Raw genomic sequence first — 21,041 nt, forward strand, 5'->3', positions numbered from 1 at the left:
ATGGCTCTTTCATGCTATTATTAATCCTTACCACGTTTCTTATGCCCATGGCAATTAAATTGGTGTTTAGTAGTACACAACTGTTGAGTTACTGAGACCTTCCAACTAAAGCATTAACTGAAAATAATGCAGCAGCAATTACCATTTCTCAAACTATTTTAAGGTGACAACTTAATATTTAACATAATTTAATCCAAGACATCAATCCAAGTTAATGTTTACCCTTTCAATAGGAAATGTGTATTAAAGAAGAATAACCAAATACCTGTTGTTGGACATGGTGTCCTTTGGGGTGACCCGTGCAATGCCACTTACTCCGGCAGTGCGTGCTGGTTCTGCATTGTTGCTATTGGACTGTGCGCTTAGCCTTCCCCATGTTTTAGGATTCAAGCTTGCCAGAAAGGAAGATTTGGGAGACTGGGTGGCTGTAGGACTCTTTGCTATAGAAAAAAACACTCAAATGTTGATAACGAGGTAGTATTAGTCAAAAATTTCCATGCAAGGACATTTCTATCAACTTTTATTGTCTCACTTTGGTCGCTTCTAGTGTAACTAAACCTGCTGCTAATACACATCTAACATTCAGTGATGCATTGCTCAAGTGCGATGAACAGAAATTCGATATGGTCAACTTTTAAGCAGAGATGAAAATGGTATACACAATTGAAGTAAACCAAAATAAAGGCGGAAACCTTGTTGTGTGACATGAAATGCTCTGCCAAGTTCTCAAACACATCCCGTAACCATGGTCTAGCTGTCTGGATAAGGGGGTGAATGGAAGAGTCCTCATGCCCTAACCACCCAGGACCCTCCCCTTTAAACCAAATGACAACAGCACAGTTGAAGCTTGCTACCTGCACCTTAACAAGGTGATAGTGGATTTGAACCTTAAGATGAGCAAGTTAACTACTTAACTGACCCACTTATTCCAAAGCCTATTCATATTATTGACCCAATGAGTGTTACAGGCTCAGCTACCACCCTCTGAACACAACAAAGCACCGATCAAAACTAATCCATCAAGTCAGTCATGATACTCACACGTAAAGCACACAATGCCAGGTGATTTTAGTCTTCACTTTAATGGTGGTGACAATTGTTAATCCCACAGATTCAAAACAAGTGTTACATTTAAAAGTGGAATTCAGTACCCCTGGCACTTACACTTGTAGAATTGAGCCATATACCCCAATACTATTTTTCCCTCATAATATCTTAAGAGCTTCAACAGAATACCAGAAAAATCCAAATTGACAATTTTATTTTCACTAGTTGTAATGCACCCTGACAATACAGGAGTCATACCTTGATTGTCTACTTTGTCATCATCTCTCGGAGGTGAATACTTAGTCCTCCTGGTTACACGTTTTGGCAATCTTTTCCTCTTCAAGACATCACTTAATCGTCTGCAAAAGTAAGTGAGTTTCATACAAGTCATTAAGAACTTGTATTTAAATAATGCCTCATCACATTTCTGAAAAGTCCTAATGCACTTCACAGAATGAATTAGATACAGCAATTACTGTTATGTGGGTAAACAGGGCAGCCATTTTGCACACAGCATGGTCCCAAACAGTAATGAGACGAATGACCAGTTAACCAACACCACAAAAGATAGGTTAAGATAGGAATGTCAGCTAAGACACTAGGGAAAAACAGCATCACAAAAAGGCAGCTATATCTTACATTTGCTTACACATGATACTATGCTTTTGACAGCAGTGATATGCTAAGGTTATTATGCCTTCACCAGTCCAATTGAGAGTGTTAATGCAAGCTGGACTAGTTCCAAGAGGTGCTCTAGGATTAATTTTACACAGCATCACTGCAGCCAACACAAAAGTCCTCTTTTAAACATGGTGACATTTTGTGTCAACATTCTATTCTCGAAGTGAGAGCACATTGAAATGAACCATGGGGCAAAAATCTGTAGCTTTAAGTGTTAACAGAAATTAAGTCACGTCACCTGATAATGAAAGTGATCAGTGTATAATACTGTCAATCTTAAGGCTTTATACATAATTGTTTAACATATAAAGACATTCTGAAATGTTATAAATTTATGTAGAATAGTCTGCATACAGTACAAGGAATAAAATATTTTACTGACAAGAATATGGCATTTATGCCCAGATCCATTTTTATACCTAGCATTTTGGAGAGAGGCAGACTTTCCATTAAATGATCTGATACAAGAGGAATAGACATGTAAGGATTTGGATGTTCTTTTTGGAACCATTTATTTTTTGTTTATGGAATGGTCTGTTCCTGCATTTCTCTGTTGTGGATATATCAATTGCCTTCCATGTTGGTCTACTTCCAACTAGCAAGTTAAAAATAAATGTCTTGAGGCACCACAGATATGTAACCTCTGAGTATTAGGTATCCAAGTTTGCTGATGATACAAAGCTAGGTGCGAAAGTAAGCTGTGAGGATGCAAAGGGATATAGACAGGTTAAAGTGAGTGGGCGAGAAGGTAGCAGATGGAGTGTAATGTGGAGAATTGTGAAATTATCCACTTTGGTAGGCAGAATAGAAAAGCAGAATCTTTTTTTTAACAAAAAGACTAAAATGTTGGTAGTCAGAGGGATTTAGGTGTCCTTGCACATGAACCACAGAAAGTTAACATGCAGGTAACAGCAAGCAATTAGGAAGGCAAATGGTATGTTAGCCTTTGTTGCAAGGGGGTTGGAGTATAAGAGTAAAGAGGTCTTACTGCAATTATACAGGGCTTTGGTGAGACCACACCTAGAGCTTGGTTTATGGTTTTGGTCTCCTTACCTAAGGAAGGATATACTTGCCTTAGAGGGGGTGCAGTGAAGGTTCACTAGATTGATTCCTGGGATGAGAGGTTGAGTAGAATGGGCCTACATTCCCTGGAGTTTAGAAGAATGAGAGGTGATCTCATTGAAACGTATAAAATTCTTGAGGGTTTGACAGGGTAGATGATGAGAGGCCATTTCTCTGGCTGGAGTGTCCAGAACTAGAGGTCAGTCTCAACATAAGGGGTCGGCCATTTCTGACTAAGATGAGGAAAAACTTCTTCACTCAGTAATGTTGTGAATCTTTGGAATTCTCTATCCCAGAGCGCTGTGGATGCTCAGTTGTTCAGTATATTCAAAAGTGAGATCGATAGATATTTGGACACTAAGGGAATCAAGGGATAAGGGGGATCAGGTGGTAAAGTGGAGTTGAGGTCAAAGGTCAGCCATGATCTTACTGAATGGCAGAGCAGGCTCGGGGGGGGGGCCCACATGGCCTGCCCCTGCTCCTATTGCTTATGTTATCGTTGATCCAAGTATAGCTTGTTATCATAATAAATGTGGGCAAATTCTAGAAACAATAAATTATGCAGCCTTGAAATACAGAATGTGGAAATAACAGCACACTTCACTGCTGGCTCAGTGATAGCACTCGCCCTCAACCAACATCCACAAAACTGATTATCTGGACATTTATTTCATTGGTGTTTTGAGGAAGCTGGCTGTGTGCAAATTGGCTGTCACATTTTCCTACAACAGCGACTACACTTCATTGGCTGTGAAGCACTTTAGGTTGTCCTGAGGTTGTGAAAAGCACTATATAAATGCAAGTTCTTACTTTCTTCACTTTGAGAATCAGCATACATTGGGAGTTAATGACTGTTGTCTGAGAGACAAATGTGGATGCCAAGATTCTTATTAATTCAGAAGTAGCAGCATTAAAAGGCTATTTTATTTCCACAAAACAAAAGTGTTGAAAAACCTCAGCTTTCACAGAAGCAAATACATCGGATTTGAAGGCCTGGGGCACGAAGAAAACAAATATAATCTGAACCTTGTTAGTGCAAGTCTGAAGCACATTTTCTCCCCGCCATTCCCCCCCCCGCAACCCAATCGCCCGACATTCAAAAGGAAAACTGAAATATCAAAGATTCAGCACAAAGGGACATATAAAGATGTTAGATCAATTTTCAGTTTAAAAAAGTGACCATGTCTGATTGGTTGAACATAGAGGCCATTTTAACCAGGGTAGATATTTCACCAATCTGTCCCTAGTCATTGCTGGAAACACAAGATTGGGAGAAACTGTTTGGTAACAGAAGTCAAATTTGTCAGTTTAATGCATGCTTCATCATCTCTGCTGCTCAGAGGAATACATATGCAGCATGCTCTCAGAATAAGTACAAGTGATCACAATCAATTATCCATGTTTGAGCATAGGTGTTCCATGGGTCTTAATCCTCTAGTCTGCTATAATCAGTTAATCCAGCCTAGAGTAAAGCAACAAGATAACGGCTCCATGTGTGAAATGAGCTTTGCCGTCACCATGAGAATTCTGAAGGAATATTATTTCCTAGTGGGCGCGATTTACTACAAAGTTACTTCTAATTTGGCAACATCGCTGAAGGCGCAGATGGGATCTGGGAAAATGTCACACTGAAGCAATAGGTAATGCACTGGTGTTAGGGTGAAGACAGATTAGGATGGCAAAAGGCATTTTAATTTGCAGCTGGCTACGCTGGCACGCAACGCCGACAGTGAAATTGGAGTGCATTCTCTTTCCCCACGATTAACATCCCTGACCTTCAGTACAAAAGCAGAAAAACAAAAGCTCTGAGTACTATCAAGCCTGAAGACAAAGTGCGCTATTGAAAAGCCTTTGAGCGCTGAATTGATCAAGGTTACATGCAAAAGCAATTTGTTCAAAGTATTCCCCATTATCTAGTCAGAAAATACAATAAAGATATGGCTCAACTTTGCTTTAAAAAGCCTCAGATGTGACGAGATCTCCCTGCCTTTAAGGCGCTTTGGTCATGTCAGAGAGACGAGCCCCATGTTCTAGAGTGACTCAAATGATTTTAAAACTATTCTGGGGTGGGTCAACCCTTAAAGAAATGCTGCTGGTTAGGCAAGAGATTAATGCCTGTCCAGACCACCAGGCTAGAGTGTTGACTCTTGGTCAGTTTACTTTTAGGGATAACTGTGCAGTAAAAAAGTTCAACTGTAACAGCTCTATTAAAAGCCTTCATGCAGAACTATAAAATTGCCTGCCCCAGGATCCAAAATTATGATTGTTCTTGTAGCATCCTTAAAAAAGGTACAGCACTGAAGCTGCATGACAGTGAGCTGATTCTGTAGTGAGCAGACTTCGACATACCTAGAATTGAGTACCCATGACAAATGAATCCTGTGCTAGCTCCAAGTGGCATCATGTCCTTGATCTGAAGGATCCAAGTTTGCTTTGACATTCAGAATGTGGTACGGCTCGACAAGAAGAGGCAAAGGAAGGCTGACACCAAGACAAGTAATTAATACACTGGGAGCTGATGAGAAGCCTAATGGGAATACTATGTCTCCACTCTTGGGGGGAGAAAAAAGGTATAAAATACCCTCAGCCAAAAATTCCACCCCAATTAACATACATCAATTGCAGATTGCTGCAATGGTTTAGCATGGGGTACATTGTCCCTGGTAGACATGTTCCAAATTACAAAATTAACCTGAGCTGCCACATGTCAGATGAGTTTAGTAATTTATCAGATTAATCAAATATCTTGACGTTTTCTTTACTTTCCCCTCTTCCACATGTTCACATTTTGAACTCTTTCAAGCCTCCTTTACAGCTAGAATAGGATTAATCAGGTAGGACTTGAGATCACAAAAGTAATGTAATTGACAGAACTCCAGGAGAAGTATTGGTCAGTCTTCCAAATGAAAGATGGACTTTATAAAGCTGCCTGTAACACCAAGGACAAAAAGGTTGATGATAAAGGTATGGAGGTAAATTTGATCTTGGATTGACATTGAAGATCTAGAACCAAGATGACCAAGACTATAAAAGTAAGTGCAGAATGTCAGTCAGTAATAGACACAGCATGGACTATGATACTGTCCAATTCTCCACCTGAGATGGAATATTTAAAATTTCTCTTGTTTTGAATGAAAACTGCACTCCAAGACCTTACCTGTGAAGCACAATAATCAAGTCACCACCCTTACTTTCAGGATGGTTTTCCAGCATTAGCTACAACAAAGAATATTTTTGTCGTGTGGAGCCCAAGTATAATACTATTGCTGACAGGAGAAAGATAGTACAGAATAAGGCCTAATATACATTGGGGAGGAGGGAGGAGGAACGAGGCGGAAGAAAGTTGCATGGCTCAGTCTTAAAGCAATATCTCAATTTTCACTTGGGTGGCAGCCTTATTCAGTTGCAGAGGATGAACGAGTGGGGGAGAAAGGCAAAATTAAAATTAAAATCTAACATTCAGTTACACTACAACTGTTGTGTTGGTGTAAAGTTGTTTTGCACCAAGGTTAGTTATAGTGCAAATGCAGCCTGAATCGAGAGACAGAGCCCAACCTGATATTAAATGGAACAAGATTCCCTGGAAGGAATCTCTCCTTGATCTGCAGCCAGGTTGGGCCTTACCTCCAGTTTTACACTACTTAAGCGTAACGTCAGTCAAAAGCATAACCTGAACACTGTAGTGGCATAGTGCAGGAAGTTTAATATAGCTTGAATCTCAGTAAAATGAGGTTTCAACAATTAAGTACTAACTCACACATCAAAGCTAAATGAAATGCATGTGTCAATATGCCTGGACCAAACTGCAGTTCATTTAATAAGACACCAAAAGTGGTCTCTGCCAACAAGTTCACATATCTAATGTTAGAGATTAGACCACCACAAATTGATTAATACAGTCCTAATTTGATAGGAGTAAAAAAGGTTTGTTGTCTGAATGTGGAAACTTCAAACTTACCCTTGTGGACTTAAGTCCAAAGAGTCCTCCATACTTTGGAAGCTGGGGGATCCTAGATCAGCAACTGTATTGCTTGCAGCAGTGGCTGTGCTAATTGTGGCTGTAGTGCCCAGACTTCCTATCCCACTACTGCATGCCTTTGGAGGGCTGGTAAGTAGAGTCTCAGACTCTGCTAAATTTTTCACCTGATGCATCACACCTTCCACAAAAACAAAAAGTTATAATTAGGATTTTGTACTTCACATCCCAAAATTTGACTATTTTAATTATAAGAGGAAAGAAAATGCAACACTTTGCTTAACCCTGAAATCAAAAGAAAACCATTTGTCATAATTATAACAGTTTAAATGAATTTGTACAGAGAAGTCCACAAGATAAACTATATTCAAATTGAAAAATTCTTGGAATACGAAAAGATTTTTTAACCTTCTCTTCTGAAGTAAACGTTGAATATATCTGGTAACTTCTGCATTAAAATCTCTGCCATCTGTAGTGCTCCTACTACGATCTTGAAATCTTGACTTGATAGCATGGAAGCAATGTGGCTGTTGGGGTGGGGGGTGTGGTGCGGGAAGAAGAGGGAGGGGAGAAAGGAGAGAAAGTCAGATCATATAGATGCAAGTCAGAGATTAAGCTCTTAAAGCACACATTAAAAAGTTACTTAGAAACTCATGGTACGTACACTAGTGAAATTGGTTTTGAATTGCGAAATGCATTTATGTGCAACCTATAAAGGACTATTTAAAACAACTACTGGCCAGCAATATCAGGAGGTAACAAATCAAAATTAAAACTGAATATTGTAGACATTGCTTCAAGTTAAGATTTGTCAAGTCGTTCTACATTACATTTAAAAAACATAGTATTTTCAAGTCACTAATTGCAGTTCAAGATACAGCTCTGGCAAAGCTATGTTTTGCAGGCAGATTCAAACCTTACTCAAAATGATCTAATTAATGTTTATTCTTTTGCAATTCAATAAACAATACTTTAACAGTTGCAATATCTCCAAGAAAACTTTCATACTAAACATGGTAAGAACACAGCATGGGTGGGGTCCAGAGAAAAGGGAAGAGGAGAGCTCTTGTAATAAATTGCTCCTCATCAATGCAAAGTTAGAAAAAGTTTTAAAAGTGTACTAATACAAGACATGACTTATCAATCCTACGACAAGCATCATTTTTTGTCTCAATGCCAATTGGAAGATGTGACTCCATTAAGAATTCTGGAGATCAACATTTATGACTGGCTTTGGTGCCAATGGGGAGGCCTCGGAGTCATAAAAATCCAGCACTGGGCCAATTACTCATTCCTGATGGTATTCTCCTTACAAATGTCCAACATGTAAGGTCTAAACGTTCAGCAAAAAACAGTTTTGTACATTTCATAAAGTTCTTTGAGTACTTTGCATTCAATACCCACCTGGAAACAGCATGATTTTTTAGCACATCCTTTAGAAGTTCAGCATCAGCAAAATAAATTATTCTAAGAATTGCTCTAAGGCACTTGTGTCTGACAGCAGGTCCAGCTGAAGAACTATACACTTCATACAACACACCAAACAATGTCTTTATAAAGCATTTAGCCAGGTCTGGGTCCTCCCTCATTAGTTGAGCACGTGCATCATCCTTCCTTGTTTCAGAGTGACCACCTATATATTAAAAAAAGCATAGGCTTCAGAATGCATTTTTCTGAAAATTCCCATATTTGCAATGACAAAATTCATCTATCAATTCAGTTTTGACTCTGTTACTTCTCTGTTCGAACTTTGGGGAAGTTCTGTCCCAATTGTGAGGGCAAGACGGCAAAAAGTTAGCCTACTCCCACTCTGCATATTTATCCTCAGCAGGAGAGTGTTGATTACACAACACTGCTCAATAAATATTTGGACCTAAGTTTTAGGAACCTGAATGATGCACATGAAGTAACCTATATTGTTTTAGAAAGCACAGACAACATGGAACAGAGTTATTTTCTTGAAATTGCAGAGAGACCTAGAGACTGCACTGCTGTAAGTGACGGATTGAATTTACGCACAATTTGTATTATGTAATTATCCTCCACTCACTGCATTTTGCTGGAGAAATAATTCTGCTTTTATTGGGAGACTTTAGTTCTGTTTGCTGCAGTGTGTAGAGACTTTTGTTTAAATAGACAGCTGTAAAATAGATCCTGTTTGCTGCAAGTCCCGCTCCACCTCCAACTTACTGGCTGACACAATGGTGTCAACATTCACTTTTTTTAAAGAAATTCAGACTTCAAGATTAAACACAAGGTTAGGTTGACAACATGCGTAAATGGTTTTGAAATGTAGCTACATTTGAGGTGGATAACTGGAAAGCAACATGGGGTGCTGAAGTCAGTACGGTGAAGTCAAGACCATCACATAGTATACAAACCAAGGACATCAGGAAATCAGTGCCAATGCGCATCACAGAATTAGGCTACTAAAGCTGTCAAAATTGAGCCTGCAACTTAAATCACAAATTTTCTCATTGAAAATAAAATTTAAACCCTGTTCTGTCTGTGCTCATTGCAACAACCCTGCCGATTACCCATGTATGGTTGCCTCATGCCCCGTCAAAGTCTCATCTACATGCAGGGTTTGTTCTAGAAAACTCGATCACAGTATTGGGGGTGGGGGTGGCGGGGGAACAACACTAATAGATCTGATTTACTCATCTACTTACAAGGCAGAAATAGGAAATTAATAACAGTAAAATCCAGTGCCTGACAATGATGCTTCTTGGTTTTTTTTCCAAAGATTCAAGCCACTAAAATAGGCCACATGGGGAAATCAACTGCAAACTACTTAGAACACATTTAAGTGGTGCAATCATTGAGCAACGTATCAAATCTTCTGACTGGCATGTACTACTCATATCATTGCTATATTAAGCTGGACATGTTCTAAATAACAAAAGTCTTCAGTTCTGATCAGTTACCAAGAGTTGGCAACTATGCAGAACTTGCTAGGTGTTGGTTTCCAAACAGGATTGGTAAAATGAAGTGAACAAGTTTCACTAATTAGCCTGAAACCTACAATCAATGACAAGGCCATAGAGATTTTACCAGAACTAATCTAAGTGAACAAAATATTAGAGAACAAGAATATTCTGGCTATGTTGCCCGTTACAGTTGTCAGCTGTGGCTCAGTGACAGCACTCCCGCCTCAGAGTCAGAAGGTTGGGGGTTCAAGTTCCACTCCAGAGACTTCAGCACAAAATCTAGGCTGACACTCCAGTGTAGTACTGAGGAAATGCTGCACTGTCAGAGATGCCTTCTTTTGGATGAGATGTTAAGCTTCATTTTCCCTCTCAGGTGGACATAAAAGACCCCTGGCACTACTTCAAAAAGCAGGCAAGTTCTCCCCGTTGCCCTGGCCAATATTTATCCCTCAACTATCACAAACAGATTATCTGGTTACGACCACATCACTGTTTGTGGGACCTTACTGTGCTCAAATTAGTTGCCACATTTCTTTCCTTTACAACAGTGACTATACTTCCAAAGTACTTTATTGGCTGTAAAGCACTTTGGGATGTCCTGAGGTCGTGAAAGGAGTTATATAAATGCAAGTTCTTTCTCACAAACAAAACATTCAACCTTATAGTTCACATACAAATTTGGCTACCGAACAGGTTCAAGTTTATGCAAGTGTACTTTCAAAGACTTCATATAAATGTCTTATTCAGCACAATTACATATAAACAAAAATTGAAGGTTTAAGATTCATTTACTAGACGGTACTCACCGGTGTTCGTGTTGGCCAATGGATTGGGTTTTCTCTGAATAGCACGGGCTGTCCCAGTGTCCTCATTGATCTGCTGCATAGAGTTAAAGTCAATAGTATAAACTCGACCCAATGTTGACAAGCTTATTTCATCCTCACCCACTTGATGGGCTGCCTGTGAACAATGTGAACAGACTGTCAAAGCATACAAAAATGATTACTGCAGACCTAAGATCAGACTGCTTGCCAGTGTGTCCGAGGCATTTTGGTCAATATTTACCAGCTTATGCGGGGCACTTCAGCTTGGAGTGTCAGTTCATATGCACATGCCTATACTCTCAGCACATTTCAGCCTGCACATAAGGCTTTGTTGCGTTTTGGAAGGCTCAGCACTTCATAAGTTTTGACTGCACATACTAACAGGCAGCAAGAGTGATGTGCATCATGACAATGAATCATGAAACTTTTAACAGCTCTAGGTGTTATACTAGAGCATACACACCACTGAACTGGGATACGTCTCAGCTGAAGCCACTTAGGATTCAGTGACTCCACTAGGATCTTCGTACTGCTTTTATACCCATGAAAACAAATGCAGCATGGAAATTCTTGTTAACAAAGGCATAGGAGGGGCTTAGGCATGTTCATAAACTGTGAAACGGAAGTCACTCCTGTGCATTACATATACAAGGTTTTGACTTTAGGTGTGCAGTTTTCACTTGTTGAGGAATCAATTGACAAATTTATCAGAGGTAGGTAAAGGTTTAAGGGCTGAGATTCAATACAAAAGTGCAGTTAACTCTTAATTCGCAGTCACTTAATTCAAATTATCTGATAACTCAAATTTTAAAGCACTAAAATTCCACTGCTATTTACATTTTTTTTAAAAAAAACTATCCAGTGATTAAACATTGAAGTGAAACAACTGAATTATTAGTGGACTCACTATGCTTCCTGGCAACAGTAAGTGATTCAATCAATTCAAATATATTGCCATTTTAGTGCTTTGTAGTTTTCTGTGGTAAACTGACCGTAAAACAGGAAGATATTACAAGGGAACTGTACAGGATTCCAAATAAGAAATTTTAAATAGCCAAGATTTTTAAAATGTTGTTGTTTAGGATGTGTGTAATACTGGCAGGGCAGTATCCTGAGGTACCCTTAAGGTTTTAAGAGTCATCCACAGTGAGGGACTGCAGTCATCTGCAGGTTAGACCAGGTACAGATGACAGTACATTTTTTCCCCCTAGTACCAACCGATAAATTACCCTTTTTCCCCCTCCAAAATTCAATTTCATGACTTGCCTTTGGTTTCATGACCTATGGCTTGTTTGTCCAACAACCACCAGGCTACTCATCTTATTGCAGAATTAAAATCAAGATGGAACACATTTCCCCCCCCTCACCCTATAGTGATGTCATATTCTAAATTATACCTCAATTATGCGACTATCGATTCGGTTGTATGGATGCCACAGACCTCGGTCATCACGCCATTGCCATATTGCACCATCTGTATTTTGAGCGCTTCCCTTCTTTAGCATGGTATCAACAGCGAAAATTCCTTCTTTGGGTAGACATGGCATCAATTCACTGCAAACGAAATGCAGAACAGATCTTAACACAATGTATAAACATTTACTGAAAATTTTAGTAAACTGTACCGATATAAAAGTGTTGTATTTATTGCATTTATACAGCTGCCTTAATACCAAAACTAAAGAAAAATGCACAAACTCAGTACAAAAAAAAAATTACCTACTGCAATAGAATCCCGTTTGTACGCAATAAAAAAAAGCTGCATTATCAGACACACAAAAGTAAGAGCCCCATCAAGCAGCAAAATTACAAGTAAGTAAAGATCTGGCCTTTAAGGATGTACATAGCTCATTCAAGGAATTGAGTATCTTTTTGGTTAAAGCCAAACAGTGGAGGGTGGGTTAGGTCAGAGCAGAAGAGAGATTCTTCCAAGAATGCACAATCTTAATTGCAACTGTCACATTTCCAATTTGTAGTCATAGTTTCAGAATTGAAAGATCATGCCCAAGTTGTTCTGAGGAACACAGAAATTCATGAAGGCATGTAAGTGAGATTATGACAGATCTGCAGGTCAAAAAGTTTAATCACATTATACAAAGCATCTCACCAGATAAGGGAAGTAAGTTCATAAAGTTCTTGTGGACTTCTTGGTACGAGATCAATTTGTTCTTGGCAGCTGCCACTTGAAGCTCCACAAAGTAAAAAACAAAGAGTTTCTGCAATGTCTACAAGACGAAAGAAAAGACAACCAGCGATTACCTTTCAGTTCACAAAAACAATGACCTGGATATACAGGTTCTGGAACCCCCCCCACTGTGGTTAATGTACTTTTCACTTGAAACATTTATCTAGATGAGTACACAAGTCTGAGATCAGGGCTTATCGTTGACTCAAACTGCATTATCTAGTCCTTCCTACAGATACCAACAAAGACTGATGCAGGTTACCTGCTGTGAAACTATAAATGACCCAAAGGAGACTGCCTGAATGATTTATAAAGCATTTTGAAGAGTTGCCATCAACTTATGAAGAAAAAGTTTAAACAATTCAAGGTCTCAAATTATTTTAACAATGAGAGAAAGCAAACTATAAAACTGAGGGAGCTTCGCCAATATTTTCAACTTATCTGTATGTTCAGTTTCCCTAAAATGGTCAGTCAGAAACTACAAGCTAGTTCCCCCCTATGGTTTATCTTTTGGCTTATTAAATGCACAAAAGTAGCCCACATTCTAAATTCCAAAACTAATAGCTAAACATGTTCATTCTCAGTCATGTTGTGAAATAAAGAAAGAGTTTGCCCAGTAGCTTTTTTTGGCCTATTCTGGAATTATCCAGATATCTCCCCCCCGCCCCCAACTCAAATTTCTATGAACATCACTCTTCTAAACCATTTGGTGCTACACAAGTGAGATGGACACATCTAATTTTCTACCTTTCTCCCAAGACGCAACTTACTTTGGCTCTTCAATATATTTCAATAGCAAGCTAGAAATAGACTTGCAAGAAAATAGGGAGTCAAAGGAACAAATGAAATAAAAAAGCAAATTATAAAAAGGATAAACAGATAGGGACATGGGGGAAAATTGTTTTCAACAATGATACAGATCTAAAAATATGATCCTATTCAGCATAGCAAGTTGCTTTTAAAACCAGCTAAACTTAAAACAGTGTCCATAATGAATGCTACGTTTTGGAAATGGAAGCAAATTTTAAACATTCAAAAATGTGTTATGCTGCATTGCACCAGTTGTCACTATGTTAAAATAAACACTCCATTGCTGTGGTCTGTCAGTAACTCCTATACAGTATATCACTTGCTCCAACTAAATCAGAAAAATACTCACTTTGCTTCATAAGCTGCACAGCCAAAGTAGGACAGTTTGAACACATCAATGAGAACATGCGGACCACCATTATGAACATGCCGGAGCTGAGAATTGGGGGAGTCACCACCAGAAGCTGCTGGATATTAGTCAGCAAATCCCGGGATGCCACCTGCTGCAACAAGTTCTAGTAATAGAAACAAAAAAAAGTTATACTCCCCTAAAACCATACCCATAGCCCCTAGGCATATGTAATAAGATCGAAGACTTTTATTGGTCCATAATACGAAAGCTTCTTGCCCCCCCCACCAATGAGTGGAATTTTAATATACTGATTAGCATAATCTCCACATATGTATAAATTTCAGTACTTCGATTACAAAAGAATTGCACTTTCAACACATTTATCACATAACAAATGCAGTCTAAAACATTCCATAGAACACAAGGTCGAACAAGCTTTATAAATAGATTTTTGATGGTACGCCATCTTTCTTCCCATTGGGGATTTGGTAGCTGCACAGTTTGTGATGTATTTCCATCCACCTAATGGCAGTTCAAATAACGAAAATCTGAACAAACTGTTCTACAAAATAAAACAATTGGAAACGTTCCAAAATTGGCTTCAAGCTCCAAGTATGTTTCAATAATTCTAAGAATTAAGTTCCGATGAGACCAGAGGAATCCAATCTAATTTGGAAACTAGTTGGTTTTGTTTTTAAACTAAATATTTCTGCACTTTTCCCAAGCTCATTTAGTTGATTTGGTCATTAGTGGTCAGCTGTTGCCTTAGTTTGCATCTTCGTCATATTGTGCTCATCTTTATTCCTTTCATTCTAAGCAGTACATATTACATATATTGTATATAGGCAGTCATCCAAATGGGAGAACTACAACAGTGTCTCAAGAATTTGGCAGCATGACAGTCATATATTCATCACGCACACAAAGAACAGATATGTCATACCTCAGATCTTCTGTCATAAGCAGTGGCCCTCACCATCATAAGTTTATTTTCAACTGTTTCTTTCATTTCAAATTTAGATTTGTATTAGAAAACTTTATAAATAGATTGTATGAATATTGATGCCTAGGTTTTCTGGTTGCAGTTATGTGTTGACTTCTAGCCTCAAAGCATTTGAAAGTCGTCATTTAATTGACTCGCATTTGACTCCTCTTCGGCTCCAGTCAATACCAGGAGTTCCTGTTGGCTGTTCGTAGATTCTTCCCACTAACATCCACAACGTAGCTTTCTTATCTAACAACCTACAGTTTCTGGAATTACATGGGTAGTTTTAAACTCCTCAGCACAGATCACCAGGAATGTTGGTCATACTATCCTCAAAATTTGAATGACTTTCCAAGTTCCAACTCATCAAATAACCTCAATCTCAGACACAGGCCTGTTTTAATCAAGACTAATGGCTGGGTCACATTCGGTACCAACTCAGGTGGCCAATGAGAAAGTGACAGTGTTCGAGGGCACTCATAACCTCCATCTTAATGCAAGCGACTAGATAAATCCCACTTCTACAAGCATCGCTCCAAAACAATGATATGGAATACCAAAGCCAGTAAAGTCAAGTAGTCTCTTCCTATGGGAGCCACCTACCTCAGTGACTACCACTGACCACATTCAACGCCAATGAGTAGCACCGAATCAGTTGCACTGGAGTTGGAAAGTACTCCATCTGAGCTACCTGAATTTCACCAATATATGCAGTCATTCAAAACATGGCAGAATGAGTCAACCTAGTTTTTAAAATCAAGCCTAGCAAATTGTAGAATCCAAGCAAAGGAGGCCCTTGATACCAAATCTGTTGCAAATTTCTATGCAGTTTGTCACAAAACAAAATATGGATAACCACCAATATGGGGCAGGGCAGACAGAGAAAACTCCACAAAACACTGGGTAACTACCCAAAGCACTCTTTAAAAGAAATACACCATATTTATTAGGTCAGCTTTGCTTAGAAACATTACTTCACCAATGTAAAGAATTTACAAACTATTAAAACAAGTGAAAGTCAGTACCCTGGGGTTTGGAGTACAGACTGCAACCCAAGGATCTCTACTCTACAGATTTACCTTTGAGAATTTGAGGTTTCTTACTAAACTTTTGGAAATTCCATTTTCAGGAAAGGATTTTGGGAATTAGGTACAGACCATGTTGGAAGTTTCAAAAAGCCAAGTCCAATTACAGCCTTGGTTCAATGGTAGCACCCTTGCCTCCAAGTCAGAAGGTCATGGGTTCAAACCCCATTCCAGAGACTTGGGCACATAATCTAGGCTGACGCTTCAGTGCAGTACTGAGGGAGTGCTGGACTGTCAGAGGTGCCACCTTTTGACTGAGATGTTAAACCAAGGCTACCTCTGCCCTCTTAGGTGGGCATAAAAGATCTCATGGCACCAAATGAGAAGGAGCAAGGTGCTCTCCCAGTGTCCTCACCAACATTTATCCCTCAACCAGCACCACTAAATCAGAGTATTTTGGGACATCTTGAGGATGTGACATACACTATACAAAATGCAACTTCTTCCTTTCGATCATTTGCTTTCTAATTTCAGTCATGATGTCAAGGAGAGATTGCAAACAGAACAAGTGCTTCTTTATTGGGGAGGATGGGAGGGACAGAAGAGAATCATCCAAGGTCAGTATTGGTTACTTGTGCGTGGTGCAAAGACCTAGGAGAAAATATAACAGAAAACTGGGTTTCCAACACACCCATGCATATATCTTTTCTGCAAAATTCATACGCTACATGTCCCTTCGAACTCAAAGGGGAAAATACAGAAAAAAGTCCCATCAACAGAACATCTCAAAGTGTAGAATGTAAAAAGATTAGTGACTGCTTTCCAGACTTCAATTTAATTAACACTCAAGGTGGCAGATGTAACTGCTCCTGGATCTTTAATGCATACTAGCTCTACTTTTTACGACTTCAAAAAAATTGCCAAAATGAAACATTCCTAAACAAAATTAACTCTGAAAGCCATTACCCAATGTACAAATTAAATGTAAATGGTATAGGCTCGAATTTATTACATCTAAATTGTGAGGTTTGCTTCTATGGATGGGCACAAAATAACCAGTTAAGCCAATCAGCTTGTTGTAGTTTTCAAACATGGCTACTAGCTTCGAACCTGAAGCCTGTTAACACACCAAGCTGGCATGTATGATACTGACTATTCTGATGACAGAACTCTGCACATACTGCAGCCAAAAACTCACATGGAACCTTTTCATTGATAAGGAACATAGGAACAGGAGTAGGCCATTCAGCCCCTCGAGCCTGCTCTGCAATTTGTTAAGATCATGGCCGATCTGTGATCTAACTCCATATACCTGCCTTTGGCTAATATCCCTTAATACCTTTGGTTGCCAAAAAGCTATCTATCTCAAATTTAAATTTAGCAATTGACCTAGTATCAATTGCCGTTTGCGGAAGAGTGTTCCAAACTTCTACAACCCTGTGCGTGTAGAAATGTTTTCTAATGTCACTCCTGAAAGGTCTGGCTCTAATTTTTAGACTGTGCCCCCTACTCCTAGAATCCCCAACCAACGTAAATAGTTTCTCTTTAACCACCCTATCTGTTCCCCTTAATATCTTATAAACTTCGATCAGATCACCCCTTAACCTTCGAAACTCCAGAGAATACAACCCCAATTTGTGTAATCTCTCCTCGTAACTTAACCCTTGAAATCCAGGTATCATTCTAGTAAACCTACGCTGCACTCCCTCCAAGGCCAATACGTCCTTCCGAAGGTACGGTGCCCAGAACTGCTCCAGGTGCGGTCCAACCAGGGTTTTGTATAGCTGCAGCGTAACTTTTGCCCCCTTGTACTCTCCTCCTCCAGATATAAAGGCCGGCATTCCATTGGCCTTACTGATTATTTTCTGCACCTGTTCATGACACTTCAATGATCTATGTTCCTGAACCCCAAAATCCCTTTGGACATCCACTGTTTTTAACTTTTTACTATTAGGAAAGTACCCTGTTCTGTCCTTTTTTGATCCAAAGTGGATGACCTCACATTTGCCTACATTGAATTCCATTTGCCAGTTTTGCCCATTCACCTAACCTATCAATATCTCTTTGTAACTTTATGTTTTCACCTACACTGCTTACAATGCCACTAATCTTTGTGTCATCGGCAAACTTAGATATGAGACTTTCTATGCCTTCATCTAAGTCGTTAATAAATATGATTTATGAAGGTGAGAAAGCCTCTGCAAAATTCTACAAGAACTAAAAACACAAGAAAACTGGAAAAGTATCTGAGCAAGTACAGAACACCCAAAAATATAGCACCTTTTTTAAAAAAAAGTCTTCAGCTGAAATTACAATTGTAACAAGATATTAATAAAACAAACTAGAATTTTTGCAGCAGTGGTTTACAACAAAAGCTCTACAGCAACGTAGCCAACATTCTCACACATCAGCTTTTCTTGCATTAAGATGCACTGCTGTTGGTTCCATTTTTCCAAATCCCACACAGGCCATAACGCCGGTCAGGGAACTCAACTGGTGAGTAAACAGAAATGCACATTTTCTCAACAGTAGAGCTTCAAAGTAGTTTTTCTTTTAAGTTAAACGTATATACACAGTAGCACTTTACAAACACTTTCCCCAAATCACATCTTTATATTTAAATTGTAAAAGATAAAAAGAACTCTGGTTTCCCTAATCAGCAAATATCAGATCTTGAATAGAGACAATTCCATCATACCACAGAGCTTGCCAATTGTAGTCTGTACAAATTCCTATTCAGAAGTCTGAGAACCAACTGCTTCTTGCCATCTGAGCGTTTCAACCAGAACTATGCATCTTCGTTCCAGTACAGAGAGAAAGAAAAACCCAGGTCTCCGCAGAGATAACTTAATAGGCTACATATAAAAATCTGAGTCTTGGTACAAAAAAAAATCATTCAACTGACTTTTAAATAAAGGCTTTTTGAAACAAAATATCACAGTCTCACTAAAAGGTGCTCGTAACACCTTGGTCACACAAATTGCTTCAGTTGAAGGATCCAATGCAGATCCTTTCAACTAATGAAACCTCAGGTTATTCAGCAAGTTAAATTTTGCATATCGTAACTCCATGATTGGCTAAAAATGTGATTTGCACTTCAAATGCCAACTTCCAGTGCTGGACAGAAGTTTAGAAGTAAATTACATCATAGCTATTATCAACTGCAGACAGCTGCTATGAACTGTGTTGCAAATCAAGTATGTGCAACGGGTTTTTCTTCAACACTGAATTTTACAAAATAAAACTAAAAGGAAGTTTGACTTGGCAGCTTTCCATTGTTACTCTGTTTAAATTGGAACAGTGTCCCTTGCAAAATGTCACATTTAAATGTCTTACTTCTTCATGCTGGAAGTTGTCCACCAGTCGAGCAAAACACAGGCAAGTACTTTCAACAGATTTCTTGTCCTAATCAGAAACAAAAACAAGTTAGCTCTTCAAATACAGCAGGGCACAAGCTAGTATTTTTCAACTATGATTATAAAATTATTGCAGAGATTTTACAATTATTTTTAAAGGATCAAAACTTCCAACTTCATGTATATAATTTAGAAAAGAAATCTCAGACTTGGAGAATTACCTAAGTCAGCTTAAAGCCTTTGTCCATCTGACAGATGTTTCATTTCTTGCCCCACTCCACCCATACTCTTCTGTAAGTGATCCAAAAGATAAGGGCAGGAGCTACCATTTTCTCTCCCCAAAATTTATTAAAGTTCATTTGTACTCTATACATATTAACACTATAGCTACTTTTGTGTTGAGTACAAGAAATAATTAGTTATCCAGTAGATTTGCTTTCATGTTGCATTCATTTGTAGTATTGTTTTATTAGAAATTGTCCAACTTGTTCTAGTTAATATAATGGAACACTATCTAGGTTTTTCATCTGGTTGTGTAGGAATTTGGTTGATCCTTCCACTGAATTTTCATCTGAGTCAATCCCTTCTTCCTTTCCCAGAAAAAGGCCAACAATTTCTTATACTTAACTGTTGCCCCCTCTAAATATCAGCTTGTCAAAATCCACTACCATTATAATTTATGCTCTCCATCTGGGCAAGTTTGAGAAATTTAAGGTCATTCCAAGCATAATTTTGTGTAGAAGGCAAATGCTAATCTCATAACTAAATTATTCAAATTCTACAGTCTTAGCATTTTTTATTGCAGGGGTGAAGAAGAAATCCAGGACAGATCCAGCATAAAAAGCTCCACATTCAAAAACAGAAAAGGTTACAAACAGCCTCAAATACATTTGTCTTAATTATGATTTCAGCAACAGCTTACTGAGATTATTTTGAAAGCACATCTAATTGGTATGGATACCAATTTTTACTAAAGTCAACTTAAGACTGCTTTCTACCTATAGCTTTACCTAAAATGAAAGTGAAAATACCCTCTATTGCAGTAATCTCAGCCCCAGGATATTGCTGCAGGAGTTCCTCAGGGCAGTGTCAGAGGCCCAACCATCTTCAGCTGCTTCATCAATGACCTTCCCTCCATCATAAGGTCAGAAATGGGGATGTTCGCTGATGACTGCACAGTGTTCAGTTCCATTCGCAACCCCTCAGATAATGAAGCAGTCCATGCCCGCATGCAGCAAGACCTGGACTACATTCAGGCTTGGGCCGATAAGTGGCAAGTAACATTCGCGCCAGACAAGTGCCAGGCAATGACCATCTCCAACAAGAGAGAGTCCAACCAACTCCCCTTAACATTCAATGGCATTACCATCGCCGAATACCCCACCATCAACATCCTGGGGGTCACCATTGACCAGAAACTTAACTGGACCAGCCATATCAATACTGTGGCTACAAGAGCAGGTCAGAGGCTGGGTATTCTGCGGCAAGTGATTCACCTCCTGACTCCACAAAGCCTTTCCACTATCCAGAAGGCACAAGTCAGGAGTGTGATGGAATACTCTCCACTTGCCTGGATGAGTGCAGCTCCAACAACACAAGAAGCTCAACACCATCCAGGACAAAGCAGCCTGCTTGATTGGCATCCCATCCACCACCCTAAACATTCACTCCCTTCACCACCGGCGCACTGTGGCTGCAGTGTGTACCATCCACAGGATGCACTGCAGCAACTCGCCAAGGCTTCTTCGACAGCACTTCCCAAACCCGCGACCTCTACCACCTAGAAGGGCAAGGGCAGCAAGCACATG

The 21,041-nt window shown here is 39.1% G+C and overlaps 1 protein-coding gene across 6 annotated transcripts in view; it reads right to left on the reverse strand.

Annotated features, from left to right (window-relative positions):
- The window catches only part of trip12 (thyroid hormone receptor interactor 12), a 136,958-nt gene that overhangs the window by 47,894 nt on the left and 68,023 nt on the right, over positions 1–21,041 (reverse strand). For 4 of the 6 annotated variants that reach the window (XM_067995068.1, XM_067995065.1, XM_067995066.1 and 1 more), the window contains exons 15-24: positions 19,214–19,282; positions 13,865–14,030; positions 12,628–12,745; positions 11,918–12,074; positions 10,503–10,656; positions 8,171–8,399; positions 7,175–7,293; positions 6,749–6,947; positions 1,306–1,406; positions 266–440 (exon numbers count right to left, since the gene is read on the reverse strand). In XM_067995068.1, the coding sequence (XP_067851169.1) occupies positions 266–440; positions 1,306–1,406; positions 6,749–6,947; positions 7,175–7,293; positions 8,171–8,399; positions 10,503–10,656; positions 11,918–12,074; positions 12,628–12,745; positions 13,865–14,030; positions 19,214–19,282 (1,487 nt within the window). The remainder of the gene's footprint in view (positions 1–265; positions 441–1,305; positions 1,407–6,748; positions 6,948–7,174; positions 7,294–8,170; positions 8,400–10,502; positions 10,657–11,917; positions 12,075–12,627; positions 12,746–13,864; positions 14,031–19,213; positions 19,283–21,041) is intronic. The other 2 variants (XM_067995070.1, XM_067995069.1) reach the window with 1 other exon arrangement.

The sequence above is a fragment of the Heptranchias perlo genome, chromosome 13 (assembly GCF_035084215.1).
Source record: "Heptranchias perlo isolate sHepPer1 chromosome 13, sHepPer1.hap1, whole genome shotgun sequence".
Classification (NCBI taxonomy): Eukaryota; Metazoa; Chordata; class Chondrichthyes; order Hexanchiformes; family Hexanchidae; genus Heptranchias; species Heptranchias perlo.